The sequence below is a fragment of the Chelonia mydas genome, chromosome 2, assembly GCF_015237465.2.
Source record: "Chelonia mydas isolate rCheMyd1 chromosome 2, rCheMyd1.pri.v2, whole genome shotgun sequence".
Classification (NCBI taxonomy): domain Eukaryota; kingdom Metazoa; phylum Chordata; order Testudines; family Cheloniidae; genus Chelonia; species Chelonia mydas.
In genome coordinates, this window is record NC_057850.1 from 208,347,910 (window position 1) to 208,369,509 (window position 21,600).

The 21,600-nt window shown below is 39.8% G+C and overlaps 1 protein-coding gene across 3 annotated transcripts in view; it reads left to right on the top strand.

The window, feature by feature from the left end:
• DGKB (diacylglycerol kinase beta) overlaps positions 1–21,600 on the top strand; it is a 500,939-nt gene that overhangs the window by 126,162 nt on the left and 353,177 nt on the right. For all 3 annotated transcript variants that reach the window (XM_043541125.1, XM_037890594.2, XM_043541126.1), the window contains 2 exons: positions 8,580–8,733; positions 16,186–16,326. In XM_043541125.1, coding sequence (XP_043397060.1) covers positions 8,580–8,733; positions 16,186–16,326 — 295 coding nt within the window. The remainder of the gene's footprint in view (positions 1–8,579; positions 8,734–16,185; positions 16,327–21,600) is intronic.

The window sequence follows — 21,600 nt, forward strand, 5'->3', positions numbered from 1 at the left end:
TACTCGTTGTGAGTCACCTAGAATAGAATCGATATGAGCAAGAACTCAAAGAAGAAATGGTTACCTACCTTTTGTAACTGTTGTTCTTCGAGATTTGTTGCTCATGTCCATTCCATTACCCACCTTCCTACCTCTCTGTCGGAGTTGCCGGCAAGAAGGAACTGAGAGGTCGGCGGCACCTAATATACCAACACATGAGTGTGGCACTCAAAGGAGTGCCACAGCCAACCCTACGGATACCACAAAGGTAAAAGTCTCTGACAACTGTGCACGTGGGCATGCACACATCTAGAATGGAATCGATATGATCAACACATATCTCGAAAAACAACAGTTACAAAAGGCAGGTAACCAGTATTTATTTTTTTTATTTGGAAACACATAGGGCAAAATTTCGGCAGCTGTATTCACATGGGCATGCAATAGAAAACTTCTCTGCAGAGGGGACTCATGAGCCAGAGTTTCTAATACATTATCTGGCACCAGAAAAACCAGCAGACATGTCATTCTGTGTGCGCTCCTAGGGTGGCGACATCTCTGTGTGTGTGGTCTATACATTGGAGTGGCAATGGCAATTATGCATCTTATCCTGTATATGTGATTTATGTTCCTAGTAGGAATATATTCAAAAGATTTTTAGTTACAAATGCCAATGTCATTATCTGCCACATAATAGGAATCCAATTCTAGCTCATTTTGGTGCATATTAACTCAGCAAAATCACAATTATTGTGTGCCCACCCATAGACTCTTCCCAAGGAGCAGTACTCAAATATGCAAGGAGCAGTCTATGTATGAGCACACACTAATTCTGATTTTGCTGTGCTAACACCTGCACCACAATGGGCTAGAATTTGGTTTCTACTGTGTGGTAGATACTGACATTTACGTTTGTGGTTAAAACCTTTTAAATATATTCCCTAATTTTATTTAAAAAAACAAAAAAAAAAACCCCTAAATACTTAATTCAGGAAATGCTAGAAGAACACATTCACCTCAATACTCAAATGCAACTCTCAGTAAGGGCAATCTCCATAATAAATTTCCACTTTCTATCCCTATCCATTTCCACACTAGAACAGTTTAGAAAAAAACAAAAACAAACAAAAATACTCTTTCAACTTCTGTTTTAATGGGTAATGTCTATTTTATTAGCTCTCTTCATACTCCAGAACAATAGAATAAGTTTAGCATCTTTTCCAGACCAAGGCTCTGCCCAAAGTGTGGAAATTTAAGAATGATTTAAAAATTGGGCTTATATTGGAAATGCATAGGCAATCTTAACTACAGCTGTGACTCGTGCTCCAGCTTTAATAACGAGTACTTCTGAGAGTACTAAGTCTGTGCATAGCAGTGCACCTAGACCCTGCAAAGTCTTGTCCTGTGACATCACAACATTTTTTTAGTATTGGGCCCATGTAGTGTTTAAAAAAAATGCTATCACCATCAGTAGGTTAATACCAATTATACTGTATGTGCTTGGCATCAACTGGAGAACAGGCAGGTTAATGTATAATTAAACAAGCACTTAACTGAAAATTGTATTTTTAACATCGTTGTCCTAATTATACTTGGAATTATCTTATTTACTGAAATAAACGTATATTTCATGAAAATAGGATGGAATGTGTAATGACTTCGATTTTCCATTTACATGACAATGGATACAAAGGGGCTTATGTTGAAATGCTGCATACAGTTTTGAAAAAAACAAACAACCAAGGGAGTATGATGATATTTTAAATATTATTTGTGTTAATGATGAATTCTGAAGCAGTAGATTGTACCTAATCCCCTTTACTTGGACAGTGAGTTGGTGAAGAGTGAGGGAACTTATTGTCCAGCCCTTTCTGCAGCCCACCCACAATAGTAGCTTTTGTGCTCAGGTGAGCAAAAGACAACTGACAAGATTCTCCTCTGCCCTTTCCCTCGTAGGGTATGTTTGGTGAGGGCAATGTTTCTAAGCATAAGTAAGGGATCCTCAAGCTGCTTAGCTTGGGTTAGTCCTAAAGGACATATAGAGCTTGTGCTTTACAACAACTTTTATTACTTTTTGGAACCCAAAACTGCAATTCATTTGTTTGTGTGTATACTTACCCTCTTTAACTTTGTAAATAACTCTCATTTCTTTTTCCCAGTTAATAAACCTTTAGTTACTTTAATATAGGATTGGCTACAAGTGTAGCCTTTGGTGAGAGATCTAGGGTGAACTTGGGGTAAGTGACTGGTCCTTTAGGAATGGGAGTAATCTGAATATTGTTGTGATTTTTGGTATAAGGGATCATTTATCACAAAGGTAGGCTTGTCTGGGTGGCAAGAGCCCATATGACTCCATGTTAAGGCTGTTGTGGTGGCTGAGGAGTTCACACCTGATACTTGGTTGGTGAAATCTAAGCATAGAACTCACAGCCACTTTGGGATTAGTGCACTGGTTTGTAAGTCTGCCCTGAGGTTAGTGCTCACAGTCATCAGCCATTCCAGACAACTTAACAAAGAACACACCTTTTTCTTTCAGTGTAGGCATGCCATTACATGTCCCTACACCAAATGCTACAACAAGCGAACGGGAGAACTCCGGGAGTTATTTTACCTCCCTCTGGGGCAGTTTGGATCCAATGCAAGTCCATTTAGCCCCAATAAAATTACACATTTGTACACAATAGGTAACTGTCAGATATTAAATGTTCTATGCCATGATCAAAAACTCTTATTATTTGTCATTAAAGAAAAAAATTCCACAGGGGAGCAAATTTGTCTAATGGCCATATCGTGTTTTGAAAGTAGAAATCCCATTTAAGTCAGCAGGAGTTATGTATGCTTAATATCCGGATATAGCTAAAGCTGTATGAATATGAGAGCCTTGTGGCATCTGTTCAGTGCAGGAGTCTCTGTCAGGCTAAGTCTTGTTAATATTAGTTGGAGTCACTTACATAAATCCTCATATAATGGAACAATAAATGTCTCTGAGCTCTACACTTCCGTGTGCTGTGAGACATGGAGAGGAGCAAAAGTACAATGGAACAGACAAGCTACAAAACAGCAAGAGAAGGGGTAGAGCTAAAGCCTCATGTTTCCTCCTTCCGATGAGCCTGTGGAAGTGCCCCTATTATCAGTTCTGCTCTGTGGGGGGCAGATGCAGGGAAGGGACAAGGGCCCAGCCACTGTATGTTGTGTGCTGCACTTTAGGGCTTGTCTACACTGGCACTTTACAGCGCTGCAACTTTCTCGCTCAGGGGTGTGGAAAAAACACCCCCCTGAGTGCTGCAAGTTTCAGTGCTGTAAAGCACCAGTGTAGACAGTGCCCCAGCGCTGGGAACTACTCCCCTCGTGGGGGTGGGTTTTTTTAGAGCGCTGGGAGAGCTCTTTCCCAGCTCTATGCCGCGACTACACAAGCCACGTTAAAGCGCTGCTTCAGCAGCACTTTAACATTGCCAGTGAAGACGTGCCCTCAGAGACCCGCACGTATTCAGGCAGGTACCAATGATGAAGTTAATGGGCAAAGATGTGTTAATTTCTGTGTCTTCACTGTCAGAGAAGGATATGCTACAGAGATGTGGAATGAGGAGCCAATGACTGTATGGATCCGAAAGGAGCTGCTCCTTATAAACTTGTGGTTATTAAGAAGGGTGTTTTTCTTGAACTGTAATTTTTATAATGAGGAAACATCCTATTATTTTGTATAACCATGCTACCTCTCCACATTTATTCACATAACCTCTTTTGTTATGAAAGCACTAAAATAAAGTAAAAATAAAATGATGCATCAGATTTAAAAAAGAGGGAGGGAAAATCAGATTTTATCAATCATTTATATACTTTTCAGAGAGAACTGGAAAATGGAATTGTTTACCACATCAGTAACTTGAGAATATGATTGAAAGTGGCTAGGGATTTTTAATACCTATGAAATCTAACATCCCTTTTAATTTTACAGCTCTGTTGTACACAAAGTTGGCTTTCTTAACAAATATAGATTCAAAATGAGCAAGCAACTCAGAACACATGGTTACAACCACCAGAGGCCTGTCCAGCTTCAAGCAAGTTGGTAAGGATGAGAACACACCCTTTCTCATGGGTAGCCTTTTCTGCACATATTAGGCTTTCTGTCAGGATCCCTGTAGAGAGACTTCCTTCAAGGTCTTATCTCAGCCTTCATAGTGAACTCAGGCTAGCCCTTATGTAGTTCCCAAAAAACTTGTCATTTGTACCACAGTCTATTTCCACTTAAAAGAAATATCTGACAGCTGTAATAGTTGCACTGATAGCTCCTGCTTGGCCCTTTCACATGGCTAGACAGCTTCATAGGGAATTTGGAGGCACAGTACCTAATACAGATTCTGGTGCTCTTCTGGTGTGTGGAACCAGAATACATTTAACCATGGACACTTCCATTCCTGCACGTTTGTATATAATGTTGTGTGCGCATGCATGTGTGTGACAACATGGTGCTTTGTTCAATTTTCAATTCCCTTTCATCTCTTCACAAGCCAAAATCTTCAAAGATGTCTGCAACATCACTTCTCTGTGATTTTTTTGAAAGTGTGTAAAATGGTGAAACCATGAAATTATAGCTCACTTCATCGGATGCTGTAGTCCACGAAAGCTTATGCTCAGATAAATTGGTTAGTCTCTAAGGTGTCACAAGTACTCCTTTTCTTTTTGCAAATACAGACTAATACGGCTGCTACTCTGAAACATGAAATTATGAGCTTGAGGTGGGTATGAGAAGCCAGTGTCTGAACAATGAATTGAGCCCTTGGAATGTTCAGTACTTTAAATCACAGGAAAGGAAATGATGGAAATGTTAGTGCAAAGATTTGTGGAAACTCTCCCACTAGTGTTTCACAGACCTATCAGATACTAAGTTGTCTGCAAATATTAGTTTTGTAAGCACAGCAGCTGCATGCTGACTTTTGGGTGCACTGTTTCCTTTTCCAAATGAAAATGTTGTCCCATAATATTTCAGTACGGAATATTTTTTTACATAGCAGTAGGTCACTTGATGAGCTAGAAGAAAAGAGATAGGAGTAACATTAGAGAAAAAGAATAAATTGAAAATTGTACCAATGTATGTCCGACACTCCTACTTTATCAATTCACTAGTCTGTTAGGGTGGCACAGTGGAAGGAGGATCCCTAGAGTGCAGGTGAAATTTGTCAGCCCACGAGTCCTCAAATAAAAATAGTCTTTGCAGAAAATAGCATCTGACATCTTATGAACAGATCTCTCAATTGACCGTAGGAATGTACGAGATTGCAAGACAAGCACAGATCTGTATTTAAAGTTTGCATGCTCGTCTTAAATCACCTGTAGTAATGATAAATGTCGTTGGAAGATGTTGGTATGAAGACGTGTAAAGCTTATATGTTTGCATTGAGGATAAATTGGCTTACAACTGCATATGTCTTACGGTATCTGAGAAATTAGCTTAAATGTGGGCACTATATAATGTAGTTTTTAATTTATTTTCATATTATGTGGCATGGATTAAGGTGGAGCTTTGTATGTTTATTGTCCAGTGCAATTTAGTTTTCTGGTAATGGTTTTCTTACTGCCTTATTGTAAGGCAACTGTAAATAATATGGGCCAGATTCTTGGCCTCATTAAATCTGATTTGCACTGCTTCCATGCATAAATGCCTACCTGAGGATTCCTCTAGCGTACGGTTGTCCTTCAGTGCTGTAGAACTGGCATAGCTGTCCCTACACTATTCCTCTTTTTGCACTTGATGCACTGGAAGCTCCTGTGACAAGTTGAGCTCTGGAACTGAGGTGCTAGCCTAATGTATGTATACTTATTTATTTTATCTTTTATATTGCACTATTTTCATGTTACCCGGAAATAGTTTTGACCTGGCATTGGCCACTGTCAGAAGACAGGATACTGGACTAGATGGACCATTGGTTTGACCCAGTATGGCCGTTCTTATGTTCTAGGGCTTTGTGGTTTTGGACATGTGCCAATAACATCATGCATCCAGGATGATGATGTTATAGTGCCGAGGAGCCCTGGTCATGGGCCCCATTGTGCTGGGCATTTGAGGAAGGACTCAAGGAGGATGGTGAGGTTGCTTTGTCGATATTTACAGGAAACGCCTCCGTCACATTCCGGAGCAGAGTCCAGGTCAGTGAGGGATTGTGGCACTGCCTGCCCCACAACTCTGGGTGCCTAACAATGCTTTACTGTTGTAGCTCCCAACCTGGGGCACACACAAACAGCCTACCCAACATGCAGGTCTCACCCTGAATGTCTGTGTATAGTTGCAGACCTGGTCCAGCAGCTCTGACTCCAGCAGCCAGCCAGCAACACACCAGTCACATGCTGGCTTGCACAAGGCTTGGTTACTATTTGCAGGATGACCCCAACACACTCCAAATCCCGAATTTTCCCAAAATTGTGTGTTCTTCACTGTTCATCCCTCTTCTGTACAGTTCAGATATTAAAGGTTTCTTGCTCCTTTAAAGAGTTAATATTCAACAGTTTGCTACTTTAACTGGAGTTACCAAACAGTTTAGTTTAAACACAGCACTGGATTGCCTTAGATTAAAAAAAAGACAGTTTATTAACACAAGAAGATAGGATTTTAAGTGAATTCAAGTAGGAGATATGACCCTTAATATCCACATCTCAGCAGTACATTTTAGTCCTCAGGCTCACCATAATTTGTTCATAGTAAATCTAGAACCTTGCTGCTTAAAATATTTATACAGACTGGTTTATTTTAAACAACAGTGTCTGCTTATCTTTATTATTTCAGAAAGAGGCAGGATGTCTTACTGGCAGACATATAACATAGACAGTATGTGATGAAGGGACTTTCTTGGGGGCTAGTAGATTTGCCAACCACAGGTGCTACATTAGTTACATATGACTTCTGCAGCACCAAAGTATCATTATATAACATTATAGCTTGATTCTTCAGTACTTTAGTTAAAAATCTCTAGGTTATTTGTCCTGTCGACTTCAGCCATATTAGAGGTATGAATAAGTTGTTTGCAGTGTTAGTGTAGCTGTGTTGTTCCCAGGTTATGTGAGATACAATGTGGGTGAGCTAATAATTTTTATTGGACCAAATTCTGTTGAAGAAGGCAAGATTTCAAGCTACATAGATCTCTTCAGCTCTGGAAAAGGTAATCAGAGTTGAAAAATGTGCACAACAAAAACTTACTGAAGAGGACAAAAGTTGGTGTTGGTGCTGGGGGAGCGGGTGGGAGCGTGCGGCCTAGGACCCCTGCTGCTGCTGCTGGGGAGTGTTGGCGGGGCTGGTAGGCTCCCTACCCAGCTCCGCGTGGCTCTCCGGAAGTGGCGACATGTCCCTCCCTCAGCTCCTAGGCAGATGTGTGACCAGGGGACTCTGCGCGCTGCTCCTGCCCCAAGCCCTGGCTGTGCAGCTCCCAATGGCCAGGAATCATGGACAATGGGAGCTGCAGGGGCGGCGCCTACGGGCGGAGGCAGTACGCAGAGCTGCCTGGCTGCAACTCTGCCTAGGAGCTGAGGGAGGGTCATGTCGCTGCTTTCGGGGAGCCCCCCAAGATAAGTGCTGCCCAGAGCCCTCACCCTTTCTGGTGCCCCTGCCCCAGCCCTGAGCCCCCTCCCCCACCCAAATTTCTCCTGCTGCTGGTGGTGGGGGGAGAGCGTGGTGGCCCAAGAATGCCCCTGCAGCAGTCAACGTGGCTGGTCCAGGGGCTGCCCTAGCTCCTTAGTCGGCCCCTGGGTCAGCCACACCGGCCGCTACAGAAGTCATGGAGGTCCCGGAAAGTCATGGAATCCGTGATGTCCGTGACAGACTTGCAGCCTTATTTATGATATAGAAACAAACGCAGGCAACATAATCTATCCTTTATATTAATTTAAAAAAATGATAAGCTGCTTTTTTTATATTATCACTGACATAATAATGTAACTCCAGTGATAAGTATACAATTATGACACAATAATTGTAATATCTCAAAATCTTTTGATCTGTTCCATGCTATCTTTTATCTCAGAGTCACTCTATATTACTTAATAGGATAAAATGTAATTGTGAGCTTTTACTGTTCATTTAATAACTGATATTACTGTATCACCAAAATGAAAGCAGCAATATAGGCTGATTAGTCTCTCCATTTTACTTTGCTGTAGAATACAAGAACAAATTAAATTAAATGGCAAAAAACACAAGGAAACTTTTGTTTATATAATGCTGTATAGTCAACTTGAAAAATTTTGCTGTCGAAAGTCCTCAAGATAAAGGGATTGGTTCTCACTTATACTGAGGTCCCTTTACAGCATTCTGGTAGTGTAATGGAGCCATAGAGTGAATGTAATTTACCAGATTTGTATAAATGAGCCTTAGAGTAACTAAGAATCAAGGCCAAATACTGTAGGTGGAGTTCTGAAGGCTGTGAATTTTTGAAACATTAATAAAAAATGGTAGTTATGTGAGTTAAAACAGTGTGATTGCCATATTTTATAAATGTAGATTATTGAAGTTTTTCTACTGTTTCAACTAAAAACCAACATTTATTGAATATTAGACTTATTCTGAAATGCCAGAAGTTAAAGGTGTTTTATTTTTATTTTTTTTTAAACTTTAGACAATTGATTTAGAAGGTTTCAGGCTGTTCATGAAGACCTTTCTGGAAGCTGAGCTGCCCGACGATTTCAGTGAACATCTCTTTACATCATTCAGCAACAAAATCTCCCATTGTAGTCCCTTAGTAAAAAACAAGCCCCAACTCCTACCAGGAGGTAAGTAATCAAAATAATACTGGTGTAATGAAGACTGATCTATTTCAAAGAAAAATATCTACATGAGAAATTGAAAGTATAGCGGTAACATTTGTTTCTAAGAGCCATACAAGTATAGCGTTCTAGGCAGTGTATTGAACTTATGCTTTTATCCAGAACTCATGTTGTGATCAGGTGTTTGCAGAATTGGGGGGAAGTATTCCATTAAACCTGTTTTTCAAGGCTGTGCTGTGTTGTGAAGAGAAAATGAAATTAAGTATTGGCACTTTATTAATCCACAGTCACCATCCAGCTGAGGCACTGAGTGGACTAACTTTGCCAAATTAAAACCTATTCAATTTCCAATCTTACATGGCACTGCTGACTATTTTCCTTGTTACTTAAACACCATTTAGGAAACCACTGTTCCTGTAATAGGTTCCCACAACTCCTGCTTGATGCTTTGAAGCTTCCTTGCCCAATTACTTCCTCCCCTGTAATTGACTGGTTGTCCTGCTGCTCCTACCCATCCTTTGCATTGGCTATTTAAGATAGTTGTAGTTACTACTGATCTGCCACATTTCCTCAAGCAACATAAGGCCCTTGTACTCATTGAGTAGTTTGAAGTTTTTTTGCCAGTTTGCAGATTTTTATTAAATATGACTGAGTTCTCAGAGAGGATAAAGCATCTCAAAAATATATAAAAACAGAAAAGTGTAATAAATAAAACAAAACAGCAAACATCCACTCCCCACCCCCAATAAAAACAGATAGACTTTTACTAAACTTGGCAAGAAAAATTAGGTTTAGTGTAAAAATAAGCTTGAGATGTTTCAGTGCACACAGTAATTATTTTGAGAACTTATAACTGCCTGGAGAAACGAAATAAGTTCCCCAATCCTGAAACTACTTATTCACATGCTTATTGAAATCAATAGGATTACTCATGGTAGTAAAGTTACATGTGTGTCAGAGTATGCAAGATTGGGGACTGTTTAATATAATTTTAACCATTAGCATAATACTATATTAAGTGCCTTTTAGTCTCATCATTAATACTTATCAGAATGCTTGTGTTGTTATACCAATAAAATAAAAACCAGCAGGATCTTCTTACAGGGGATAAGACAAAATGTCACATTTATTGTGAATACAAAAAAAATCGTAGTAGGCAGTCAGTTATAGCTATAACATTTCATTCAGTTTCACATTCATTCACACGTTCATTCATACATACACACACAGAGGTTCTGCAAATTTGTTATAGTTACTAGGCTAGAGGTTGCTCATGCCAAGTTACTGGTCAGGTAACTTGGACATGAGGGTGGAGCCGAGACTTTGCCAGATGTGCATCCGATGCTTCTGGAGGGTGGTAGCAGAACCAGACTCAAAGTTTTCAGTTTCTAGAGTCCATTTTTATAGGAATTTATTCCTATGCCAGTCTATGGGAACTGATTCCTCATGCTGTTGCTGAATCAATCAGCAGATGGCACATTCCTGACGGCTCCGTGCTGCCAGATGTTATCTTGTTCTTTGGTTCTCCCATCCTTGAGGCTGTTGGGTGGATTCCAGTCTGCCCTCCGGGGGTCCTCTGGTTGTCTCCACTCTGCGCATTCTTCAGCCGATGGACACTGAACTCCTAGGCTGGCACCTCCCTGATCATTCATTTATTATCCTACACCAAGCATCCATCCACATACATCCTCTATCTCTATTTTAATCACAATTGTTATCAAAGCAAGATAAATACAACAAAAGGGTGGAGAGTCTCTGTGTGCTGTTTCTGTTGTTACAAAGAATTGCTTTGAGTCTCTCTCTGTCTTAGGATGTACTAACACAATTAGCAGCTTGCAAGTTTCACACAGAGAGGGAGAGAAACAGTAACAAAAAAAAAAGAAAAAAAAAAACCCCAAACCAAGAGATCTCTTAATTAGCAATGCCCTGGAATTTAAACTATGGGGAATCAAACTTACTTGTGATTTTAATACAGAATTTCTTTAATATGATCCCACAGAGTAAGCAGTTTTCTACTGTGTAATTAGCCTTTTGCTCCTGCCTGATTTTTACAGTGGTGTTATATTCCGAGGTTTCTAACGTCGCAAATTCCCCAGTGTGGAAGCAATTGAGATTCATTGGCTGGAAGGAGTATATGGCATTAGTGAGAGCATTACTGGAATGCTGTGTCCAGTTCCTGGGTCCATATTTTAAAGTGGATGATGGCAAATTGGAAAAGGTTCAGGAAGGAGCTACAAGAATGATATGAGGTCTTTACAATCTGCCTTACAGAGATTAAAGTAGCTCAAACTGTTTTATTTATCCAATGGAAGATAAAGACGTGACTTGATCATGGTCTATAAATATCTCTAGAGGAAAAGACTTTTTGATTGAGGGCTTTGTAATCTCGCAGACATAGACATCATAAATCCAATGATTGGAAGCTGAAGCTAGATAAAATTAGACTAGAAATAACGTGAGGGTAATTAACCATTGGAACTGCTTACCTAGGAATGTGGTGGAGTCTTTAGTTTGGGATTGCATGTTTTTATAAAGGATACTCTCTAGCTCATCCAGAAGTTATGGACTTGATGCATGAGGCAATTGGTGAAATTTTAGGTGTGGTGCTATGAAGAAGATCAGTCCAGATGATCATAATGGTCCCTTCTGGCATTGAAATCTATAAAATGTGGGGATTCTTTGGGTGTCAGGAATAGAGGACAGGACACCTTTACGGCTTCCTACTGCTGTTGGATTACAAGGGAGTGAGAAAGGGAGATAGACTTACCTGATGGAGCCAAGGTGGAAACAAGAAGTAGCTGGACTACGGAGGGGCACTGACCCACCCCCACATTGGGAAAGGGGACGGTATTTATACCCCTACATTCTGGAACTGTCTCAATCACTGACCAGAATCACTCTTTTCCCTACCCAGGGGATCAGGGTAGAACCAGATTTTATGATCTTCCCTGTGCTTGCACTAGTTGCCTTTTTGGGGAGGACTGAGAAGAATTTTTTACCTGATCACCAGATTGACTGAGGCAGAGTGGGGGTTTTTTTTGTCTTCCCCACAATAGGTTGGTGACGTCAAGATGTTGCAACTTAGTAGGTAACAGGTGTGGCAGGTGTCCAGTGCAGGTAGTCATTACGGAGAGGATACAGTTCCCTGATAAACAGGAGTTGGAAGTGGATTTTGGGGGAGGCACCCCCTAAGAAAGCCTAAAAAAGGTGGGTTGGGACTCCTAATCCCTCATACAAGGGCAGGGTGGTAGGGGTCCCAGGAACAGGCTGACTGGGTCCAGGTTGGGAAGCAGGAGGGCTGACAGCAACCTCCCAAATAGATAGAAACAATTAAGGAAATGATGACCTGTATTGTACAATTTATTGCCACCTATCCCCAAATATGTTAAATGAATATAGTTGCAACCTAATTAGACCACATCCATTGCCTCTGGTCTGTCTTCCTGTGTGGTTGGGACAATGCTGGTTTCTAGCATCAGGCAATGAATCAGACAACAGCGTTCAGAGTGGGGGAGGAACCTTGACAATTGTCCTAGGTTGTACAGAATATTTTTATACTATCATCACCTGCTCATTTTAAACACAATATTTTATACACATACTTTCATAGACATTGAATACACTGAGATACCTTCCCAATAGCAATAAAGGAAGCTGTCTTTTTATAAATCTCCACCAGTAGCAGCACTAGTGTAGACAAGTAGCTGAAAGCACTTGGTATTTTAATCACCTTGTCAGCTAGACCTGCTCAACATGTCAAGCAATAGGGAGGAACAGTGTGTGTGTGTGTGTGTGTGTGTGTGTGTGTGCGCGGGGGAAATAAACATGGGGAAATAGTTTTACTTTGTGTAATGATCCATCCACTCCCAGTCTTTATTCAAGCCTAAGTTAATTGTATCCAGTTTGCAAATTAATTGCAATTCAGCAGTCTCTCGTTGGAGTCTGTTTTTGAAGTTTTTTTGTTGAAGAATTGCCCCTTTTAGGTCTGTAATCAAGTGACCAAAGAGATTGAAGTGTTCTCTGACTGGTTTTTGAATGTTATAATTCTTGACGTCTGATTTGTGTCCATTTAGTCTTTTATGTAGAGACTGTCCAGTTGGCCAATGTACATGGCAGAGGGGCATTGCTGGCACATGATGGCATATATCACATTGATAGATGTGCAGGTGAATGAGCCTCTGATAATGTGGCTGATGTGATTAGGCCCTATGATGGTGTTGCAAGGATAGGGTAACAGAACCACTAACGCAGGAACCTATCCTTGCAACGAAGCCCGTTGCCAACTGTGTTCACATATCTATTCAGGGGACACCATCATAGGGCCTAATCACATCAGCCACATTATCAGAGGCTTGTTCACCTGCACATCTACCAACGTGATATATGCCATCATGTGCCAGCTATGCCCCTCTGCCATGTACATTGGCCAACTGCCCGCCGCCCCCACCATTAAAACACACAGCCTCTTTTAAAACAATGTTATCTGATATAAGCAGAAATGAATTTCAGTATTATTTCTGCCAGTGTATCCTTAGCTTGTTTTTATCGTATGTGTGTGGTTTTTATTGTAACAGTACTATATAAAATATTTTCCCCTTCACTCTACCGTTCAGGTCTTTAGCATCATGAGACTATTTTCTCTCAATAAAATCCTTATGATCCACTCATTATGAGACAATTTCATTCTCACTCTATTGAGTTAAGTCATTTGGATTCAATATGATGCCAAAGGGACTGTTATAATACTGTTCAAACTCACAGTGAAGTCAATGGTATTATGCCTAATACAAATGCTGTGGTGAAAAAACATTCAGTTAGATAATTCCATTGACCTCATAATAGATTTATGGGTAATTTGGGACTGCAATTAAACTATACAATCTCTGACTGATGTATATGATTTTGCATAGCAACAGCACTTATAATAGGTAATATGCAACGTGAAATAACTTTATGGTTGTAAATTTTAATGTAAAAAGGTGCAAAAGGCCACACGAAGGTCTTGAATAATTTTATGTTATGCTATATAACTAGTATATTTTGTAACTAGTATAGGACAGAGATTTGCAAAAGTAGAGAAAATATTTCAAATGCATTTGAAACTCTTCTGGAAGCTGGGCAGACATGTAGGAGCTAGAGGGGAGCTCATAAAAGGATAATGGACAAATGTTGCCAGAGACAGCTGTGTGATGAGCCCATTTGGTGGTGGTAGTTGCTCTCTGCAAGCGCCCCCATCACATCTGTTTATAAATTCTGTTCTCCCTTAGCGGCCTGAAGAGAAACTGGCCACTCTGTCAGGCAAGCTGCTGCCCTGAAAATGAGCATTGGCTTTTCTCAACTTCCTGAGAAATGCCTTTGCTTTCTTACACCTTTGACTTGACAGTGGGCCAAATTCTACTTTGCAATACAGATGCCATGTTCCCTCTGATTTCAGTGGGTGTGAGGGATATATGTATGAGTGCAGAATAGGATCCAGTATTTTAGTTCCTTTTATTTCTCTGGATAGAATACAAGGCCATATTTTACCTTTTAAGCTTCAAAATTCATCCCCATGTAACACATGATAGTATTAAATAGCTGTTTGCACAAAATATTAGGGTTTTTTGCCGTGTTATTTAGGTAGTTTCTTTTAAATATAACTAAGTAAACTTTTGCATTAGTTCTCCACGGAATGGCAGAGTACTTTCAACCAAGAAAAGAGTGGACTTCACTTGCTGAAAAATATATTGTTGTTCCTTACTAGATAAGATTTAACATCTTTTTGATTACTATTGTATGGCAATTTAATTTTATAGGCATTTGTTAGCACTTAAGCCTTGTGATCTTATCAGTTTAGGTCCTAGACCTGCATGGGAGAAACACATGCATCTCTGCAGGGGCCAGACTCACTTCAGTCTCAAGTGCAGATTCAATTGCAAGAACAAGGCCATAATTACCATGTATATATATTATAGTTTTCTGATCTTTGCCCTTTGGTTTCTTTTGTACTTGGCCATCTGCTATGTGAAATTACTTTATTGTTCATTAAATGCCAACATTTTCAGGTGTTGGTATAAAACGCAACTAGCAAGACTTCCCTTGCCCCATAGATGTTACGTTTTAGATGACATTTTTCATTCTAGAAGACAGATACCGAGACTAGAGGAAGGATTCAGAGTAGCAGCTGTGTTAGTCTGTACTCTGTGCATCCGATGAACTGAGCTGTAGCTCACGAAAGCTTATGCTCAAATAAATTTGTGAGCCTCTAAGGTGCCACAAGTACTCCTATTCTTTTTTCAGAGGAAGGAGTTACTTTAGAGTTCATTTTAAAGCATTTTTTTTAGTCTAATGATTTCCATTTGTTATATTTGCAGATTTCTCATAAGGAAAGACCCTTGCACTATTGGGAAGTACTGGTTTTCCCATGTAGAATAACTTAAAGTAATTCAGAGGTAAATTCATATTTAGCGCTGAGGAGCTCCTGGCATTTCTATTTGGGTGCACACTGCCTTCTAAACACCCTTTTATTTATTTTAGTTTTCTTAATCTTTCTTACTATCTGCCTAAAAAATATGCTGGATGTAAACTTGATTTAAATTAATTGCTTCTGCATGCCCAAATTCTGTTTGCTGAAAGGCAAATCCTTCTCACCTTACTCACTCCAGTAATCCCATTGAAATAAGCATGGAATACAATTTGGGAGATGAATGTAGAAGATAGTGGGATTCTGTTTCCATGGCTACAGTAAATATTTTAGCCAAGGAAAAATATGTGAGAGAGAGAAAAATTATGTAGGCAGCTTATCAGTGAAGAACCTGTTCTGAATGAATTACACAAAGTGTTTAAGAACAGTTAATCCTTTTGTTAAGATTCTCTTTTAACATTGCTAAGGTCAGTGAGAGACATAATAAACCTCCTGAATCAGAAACTTTTCTGATTCCTCTCTGGGTTGTCATGTCCTGCTGTTGTTCACATCTTAACTTGGGGCTTGATCCTGCGAGTACTCACACATCTTTGGGAACAGTCCAACTAACTTCTGAATTGAAGCATGAGGATTGGCGGTGCTGAAATTTGTATTTTACAAATGTATTCGCACTAGTTTGACTCAATAATAATTGAAATATTTATATTAAAATTGGGGTATTTATTTTCATAATATCTAGTGGCAGAGATTTTGACAGTTTAATTATTTGTTGCTCTGACACGTGTATGACTCTGCTACTGGCTAGGGTACAAATTTAGGTGGCATGAAAGAGCATTATGTGGCAACAAGCATCTTTGAATAGGGAGCAGCTTGTGAAGCTACATAATTTAGGAGGCCCATGGAGCTTCTACAGGGCCGCTGGAATGGAGGCAAATTTGGGCTGGATTGTGACCGCACAGTGGGAAAAAAACCAATAACATATCCACTAAGTGAAATAGTGGTTTTCTCTATTTATGTTGTTGATAAAGATAACAAACCATATGTATTTTTTCCAGGTTTGAGAATTAATAAAGGTACCACTACATCACGAACTGCTGCTCCTGCCAATTTACATGTACCAGATGTAATCCAGTTGAAAGACATTGTTTGCTATTTGTCTCTGCTTGAAAGAGGAAGACCTGAAGACAAACTAGAATGTATGTATATATTTTTTCGTATCTGAGGAAAAAGCTGCTAAATTAAAACAAAATAACAAAAGCCCCTAATAATTTGCTAATACATCCACCTGACTATAATGCTAGTAACAACAGACATTGCTTTATTTTCAGCTTTGCAAACCTGAGCTGTACGCAATCTTGAGGAAATTTTGAAATGGAAATTTCTGGCTCTAAATTTCAGACTTAATGAAATATGTTTTTTTATTAAAAAGTGACACTATAAAAATGGCATAGCAGAGTTCTGCATTCTTGTGTTTAGCTGATTTCCTTATCAAGTTTGCTCAGTAAGTTACAAGATGTATTTTTTCAGTTTCCAGCCTCAATAATTGACCCTGGACTCTGACAAACTGGGTTCTTTCCATCTTGCACATCATCACTAGTAGTATAGGCTCTGCAGTCCAAATTATCCCCTCAGATACACTTGCACGACCACATTATCTCCATCAGTCATACCTTTGAAAATCCACGTAAGGCTAATGAGGATGCCTAGGGATGCTTAAGTGTGAGTGTAGACAATAGGACTTACAGATGTAGTTGAGATGTTAATATGGCCCGTATATCCTATGTTGCTAGTGGTTATCAGCAAGATGGAAAGAACCCAGTTGTGTGTCCAGGTGAGTCTGTAGGGCTAGCAGTTAGAAAATATGTCTTTACTTACAAACAAAGGCCTCAGTTCAGAAAAGCTATTAAATACGTGCTTTAAGTTAAGCATGTGCCTAAGCACCTTTCCTGAACAGAAATGCTTTCCTCAGTCAGGACCTGAAAAGCTTGATATGGAAATCAATGAAACACAAAGAATATAGAACCCCACAGTGTCATTCTTACGGTCAGTTCTTGGGTTAGACTAACACATTGGCTACATCTACGCTTGGAGCTGGGGGGTGTGATTTCCAGCTTGAATAGACATACTCGTGTTAGCTCTCATTGAGTTAGTGCTCTAAAATAGTAAGGTATCTGGGGAGCCTGGGCATTGTCTAGCTGCCCTTAATATGTACCTGTGGGGTTCAGGCAGGTTTTTGCTTGTGGCTAGTCCATGCCACATCGCTCCCCACTGCCCGTGTTACCATGGCTATGGTTCTAATTTTACTGTGCTACCTGAATGAGAGCTAGTGCAAGTATGTCTGCTCAAGCTGGGAATCACACCCCCAGCTCCAAGTGTAGACTAAGGTCCTTGCTGTCCTTACTGAGGCACAAGTTGTATTGATTTTAATGGGAGGTTTGTCTCCGTAAGAAATGCAGGCCCAGGCCCTGATAGTGTACCAAAAGTAAATATTCAGTATCACTGCTGTAAAAATATGGGCACTAGACTCTATCTGCTGGAAATTTATATTCGTTGCAAGTTTAATGACCATGACTTGTATAAGCCTCCAAGTTTTCTAGACTATAGCTAGCTTATAACTACAGCATGCAAGGTCCTAGTCCTGATAACATAGGATTAGTGGGAGTTTTGCCTGAGTAGTGACTGCCCCAAATTTGCCAATATCATAGCACTGGTATCGTATAAGTGCTACAATATTCCAAGGTTAATGATGTATTGGATGCTTCTCTGCAACCCAAAACAAAATCTGTGGATTATGTGTAGATCCCATGAATAGGAAAATCTAAATTCCTAGGTCTTAATTCAGCAGACAATACATTGAGCCCATCCAAGTGGCAGACTGTGTAGGCCCTTCCAGAATCCTAAAGCCCAGATCCTCACCTTCAGATCCACATTCAGAATGTGGGAAAGCTGCCTCCACTGATCCTAGGGATCTGGATTGTGGGAGAGGGTAGTGACTTGGGTGCTAGGCAAGACCCCGGTCAAGGATGCACATCTCCCTTAGGTCCTGCAGAGGTTCTCCAGAAAAGATGTTGCAGTCTGGGGCTGTAGTATCTTCTGTATGCAGTCTCCTTTCCAGAAGCTGCATTGCCAGAGAAATCCCTGGTATTAAGACTCCAATGGAGCCCTGCTGCCAAGGAAAAGGGATTTGTCAGGAACCAGAGGTGCTCCAGAGGCACAAGACCCCTGCCCAGATGGTAGTGTCCTCTCACCAGTCCCTTGGTATCTACCAGCTTTCAGAATAAATCCCACCCTGACTGGACAATGTGAAGAATTGTCTGTGAGGGGGTTTTTGTGGAAATTTCATGCCCTGGGGCCCTCTGCCACAGAATGCAGTGCAATTATTTCAATCACAGCCCTTGCAGTATAAAATTGTTCTTAATACTGAAGAGATTTGATTGTGATAATTTATTTGGGATGGAGATAAATGTGTAATCCTAATGAACATCAACTGACGCATCATGCAGAATATAATCACTTGCTATAATGCTATAAGAAGTGCTTTGATAAAACACAGAGTCCAAGTGGAAAAGCACAGAGTATTAAAAACAGGTCCATTTGCATTTTATATTAAAAGTTATTTGGAGTGTTATCCTCATACACATAACAATATTTACATAAAACAGCTCAAAAATCTATTCTAATGTAGATGTAACTGTTTTTGCTTCCTTGAAATGCTGTTTTTTGATTATCAAGATTTTATTTGCTGTTCTGTTTTTCTTCTACTACAAAGACTGGCGCATAAGTGAACCTGATTGAGAGATTTGTCGAAATTAGTAGCATTTGAAAATGACAGTCTACATAATTCAACTTTTTTTTAATTTACAAAACAAAAACCTGTAAATAAGTAGTTTACATATGCTTTTGATGACCTTTGGAAATTAAAATTAATTGCATCAGATAAGCATATACAGCAAACACTGAGATTATGTATTTTTGGTTATCACCTTCAACAGAGGAAAAATGTGTCCATGTGGTCACAGTATATTTCACCATGTAAATTAATGGTATTTACTAAATGAGGTCCTGATCCTGCAAACATTTAAGTACTCAAGTAACTTTGCACATGAGTAGTCTTGTTTCTAGAATCAGGAACCAAGTACTTCCTAAAGTGAAAACATTTTAGAGTTAAATAATGCAGTGGTAGAATTCAATACAAAAAGAGTAGCAGAAAAAAAGAAAAATTAAGAGGTGGATTGATCTAACTGTGCCCATAAAGAAGTCAATGGTTCTCCCATTGTCTTCAGTGTCAGCAGAGTTAGATCAAAACTGGATGCTTTTGAAAATCAGATCCAAGACACACAAAAGAGTGGAGAAGTTATGCTTTCAGATAGAATTTGAAATACGATGGAGATCCATTGAGGAAGAGAGATAAAAGTATGATATAAAGATTAATAAATGTTAATCATTTGTTATAGATTGTTATAAAGTCCAGCAAGTCAATAGGTTGCTTATAACCATGGCTTACAACTGTTTATAACACCTTCTACTGATGTACTTAAAGCCATCTTTAATGCTATTAATCATATCTGTGATGTGCTTAAAACATCTATTCATCATTTATTAACCCTTTATAAACTATTTATAAATGGAATTTTACTATAAAGTGTTATCCAAAATTGTGTGGTGGATCGGAGAGGAATATAATACTGATTGAAGAATTGAAGCTCTACAGATTCATATTGAATATATTTGTGTTAACCAGTTTAATTCATCCCTGTGCAGAGGATACTTAAATACTAATTTGAGGACCTAAGTGGGAATTAAATCATGCATGGGCCTGATTTAATCTACATTGTTTAAAATTGCTAACATTATTGGGATTTTGCTATGTATTATAGCCATTTATTGATGCTTGTATATCAATAGTTATCTTTGTCTTGTACAGAGATACATATTTTCATGATTTAGTGCATTTTACTCTAGTACCACGTGTTAAAATTTTGGTGTTGTATAAAACTCCCCAGCTGACGGCACTGCTAGAGACTGCAGGACTTAGTATGAAATCCATTCTGGGAAGAGAAGAGGGATGGTGAAAGAGTTTTCTTACTTTGAACTGAGAACTTTTAAGAAGATATATTTTTCTTTAATTTAAACATTATCTGATGAGTCTCTTTCAGTTTGGGAGAATCTGAAAGGTTTCATAAGTAAATCAGTTTCCTCAAATGTAATACAAGTGGCTGCTCAATGGATGAGACAATAAAGACAGACAAATTTATGCATAGGCACTGTACCTTTTAAGAGGTTGATGGTATACGGTGTCTTTACACTCGCTATAATAAATATTCCATTAGTTACAGAAAAGAATATGTGAGGTGCTGCCCTTAAGATACTTACACTCACAAGGGGCCACACAGTGTACATTAAGCACTACCTATGGGACAGAATGGCCTTGAGCACCAGTTCAGGAAAGCACTTTCATGCATGCTTACGTTCATTCTGTTTTCTGTAGTAGAACTAACTTATGTGCACACTTAAAATTAAGCATGTAATCAAGTGCTGAATAGGAATGAGCTCTTGAATTGGGCCTAGATATGTAAACAACATTTCAGACAATAAGACCAGGGAGATGCTCTAAAGCTGTCTACACTGCACTTTCATTGGTAAAACTTTTGTCGGTCAGGGGTGTGAAGAAAACACTTCAAAAAAGTTTTCCTGACGAAAAGCACTGGTGTAGACTGGCGCTTTGTAGGCGGGAGAGATCGCTACCGCTGCTCGTTGGGGGTGGTTTTATTTTGTCAGCGGGAGAGCTCTCTCCTGCCGACAAAGAGCGTCTACGCTGTGGACCTGACAGCAACGCTGCTGCAGTGGCGCAGCTTTGCTGCTGTGAGGTGTGCAGTGTAGACATAGCCTAAGAGACCATTACAGTTGACTTCAAAAGGAGAAGAATTGTGCCCAATAGCTCTATTTTATATATAGGGCCCTACCAAATTCATCGTCCATTTTTGTAAATTTCACCACCATAGCATTGTAAAAATCTTGAATTTCATGGTTTAAAAACCAAGAATATGTATTTTTAAAACAGCAAAATATAAACATGTAAAGTCCTTAAGACTCAGCATTTCTCAAACTGGGGGGCCCAACCAAAAAGGGGGTTGCAAAGCTATTGTGTGTGGGGGGGAGAGGGGGTTTGCGGTATTGCCACCCTTACTTCTGCGCTACCTTAAGAGCTGGGTGGCTGGAGAGCTGCAGCTGCTGGCCAGGTGCCCAGCTCTGAAGACTGCAGCCCCACCAGAAGCAGCTCAGAGGTAAGGGTCTCATGGTATGCTGGCAGTAGTATTGCCACCCTTATTTCTGCACTGTTGCTGGTGGCAGCTCTGCTTTCAGAGCTGGGCACCTGGCCAGCAGCTGCCACTCTCCAGACACCTGGCTCTGCAGGATAGGGTAAAAATACACAAAAGACCAGATTTCATGGGGGAGACCAGATTTCTGAA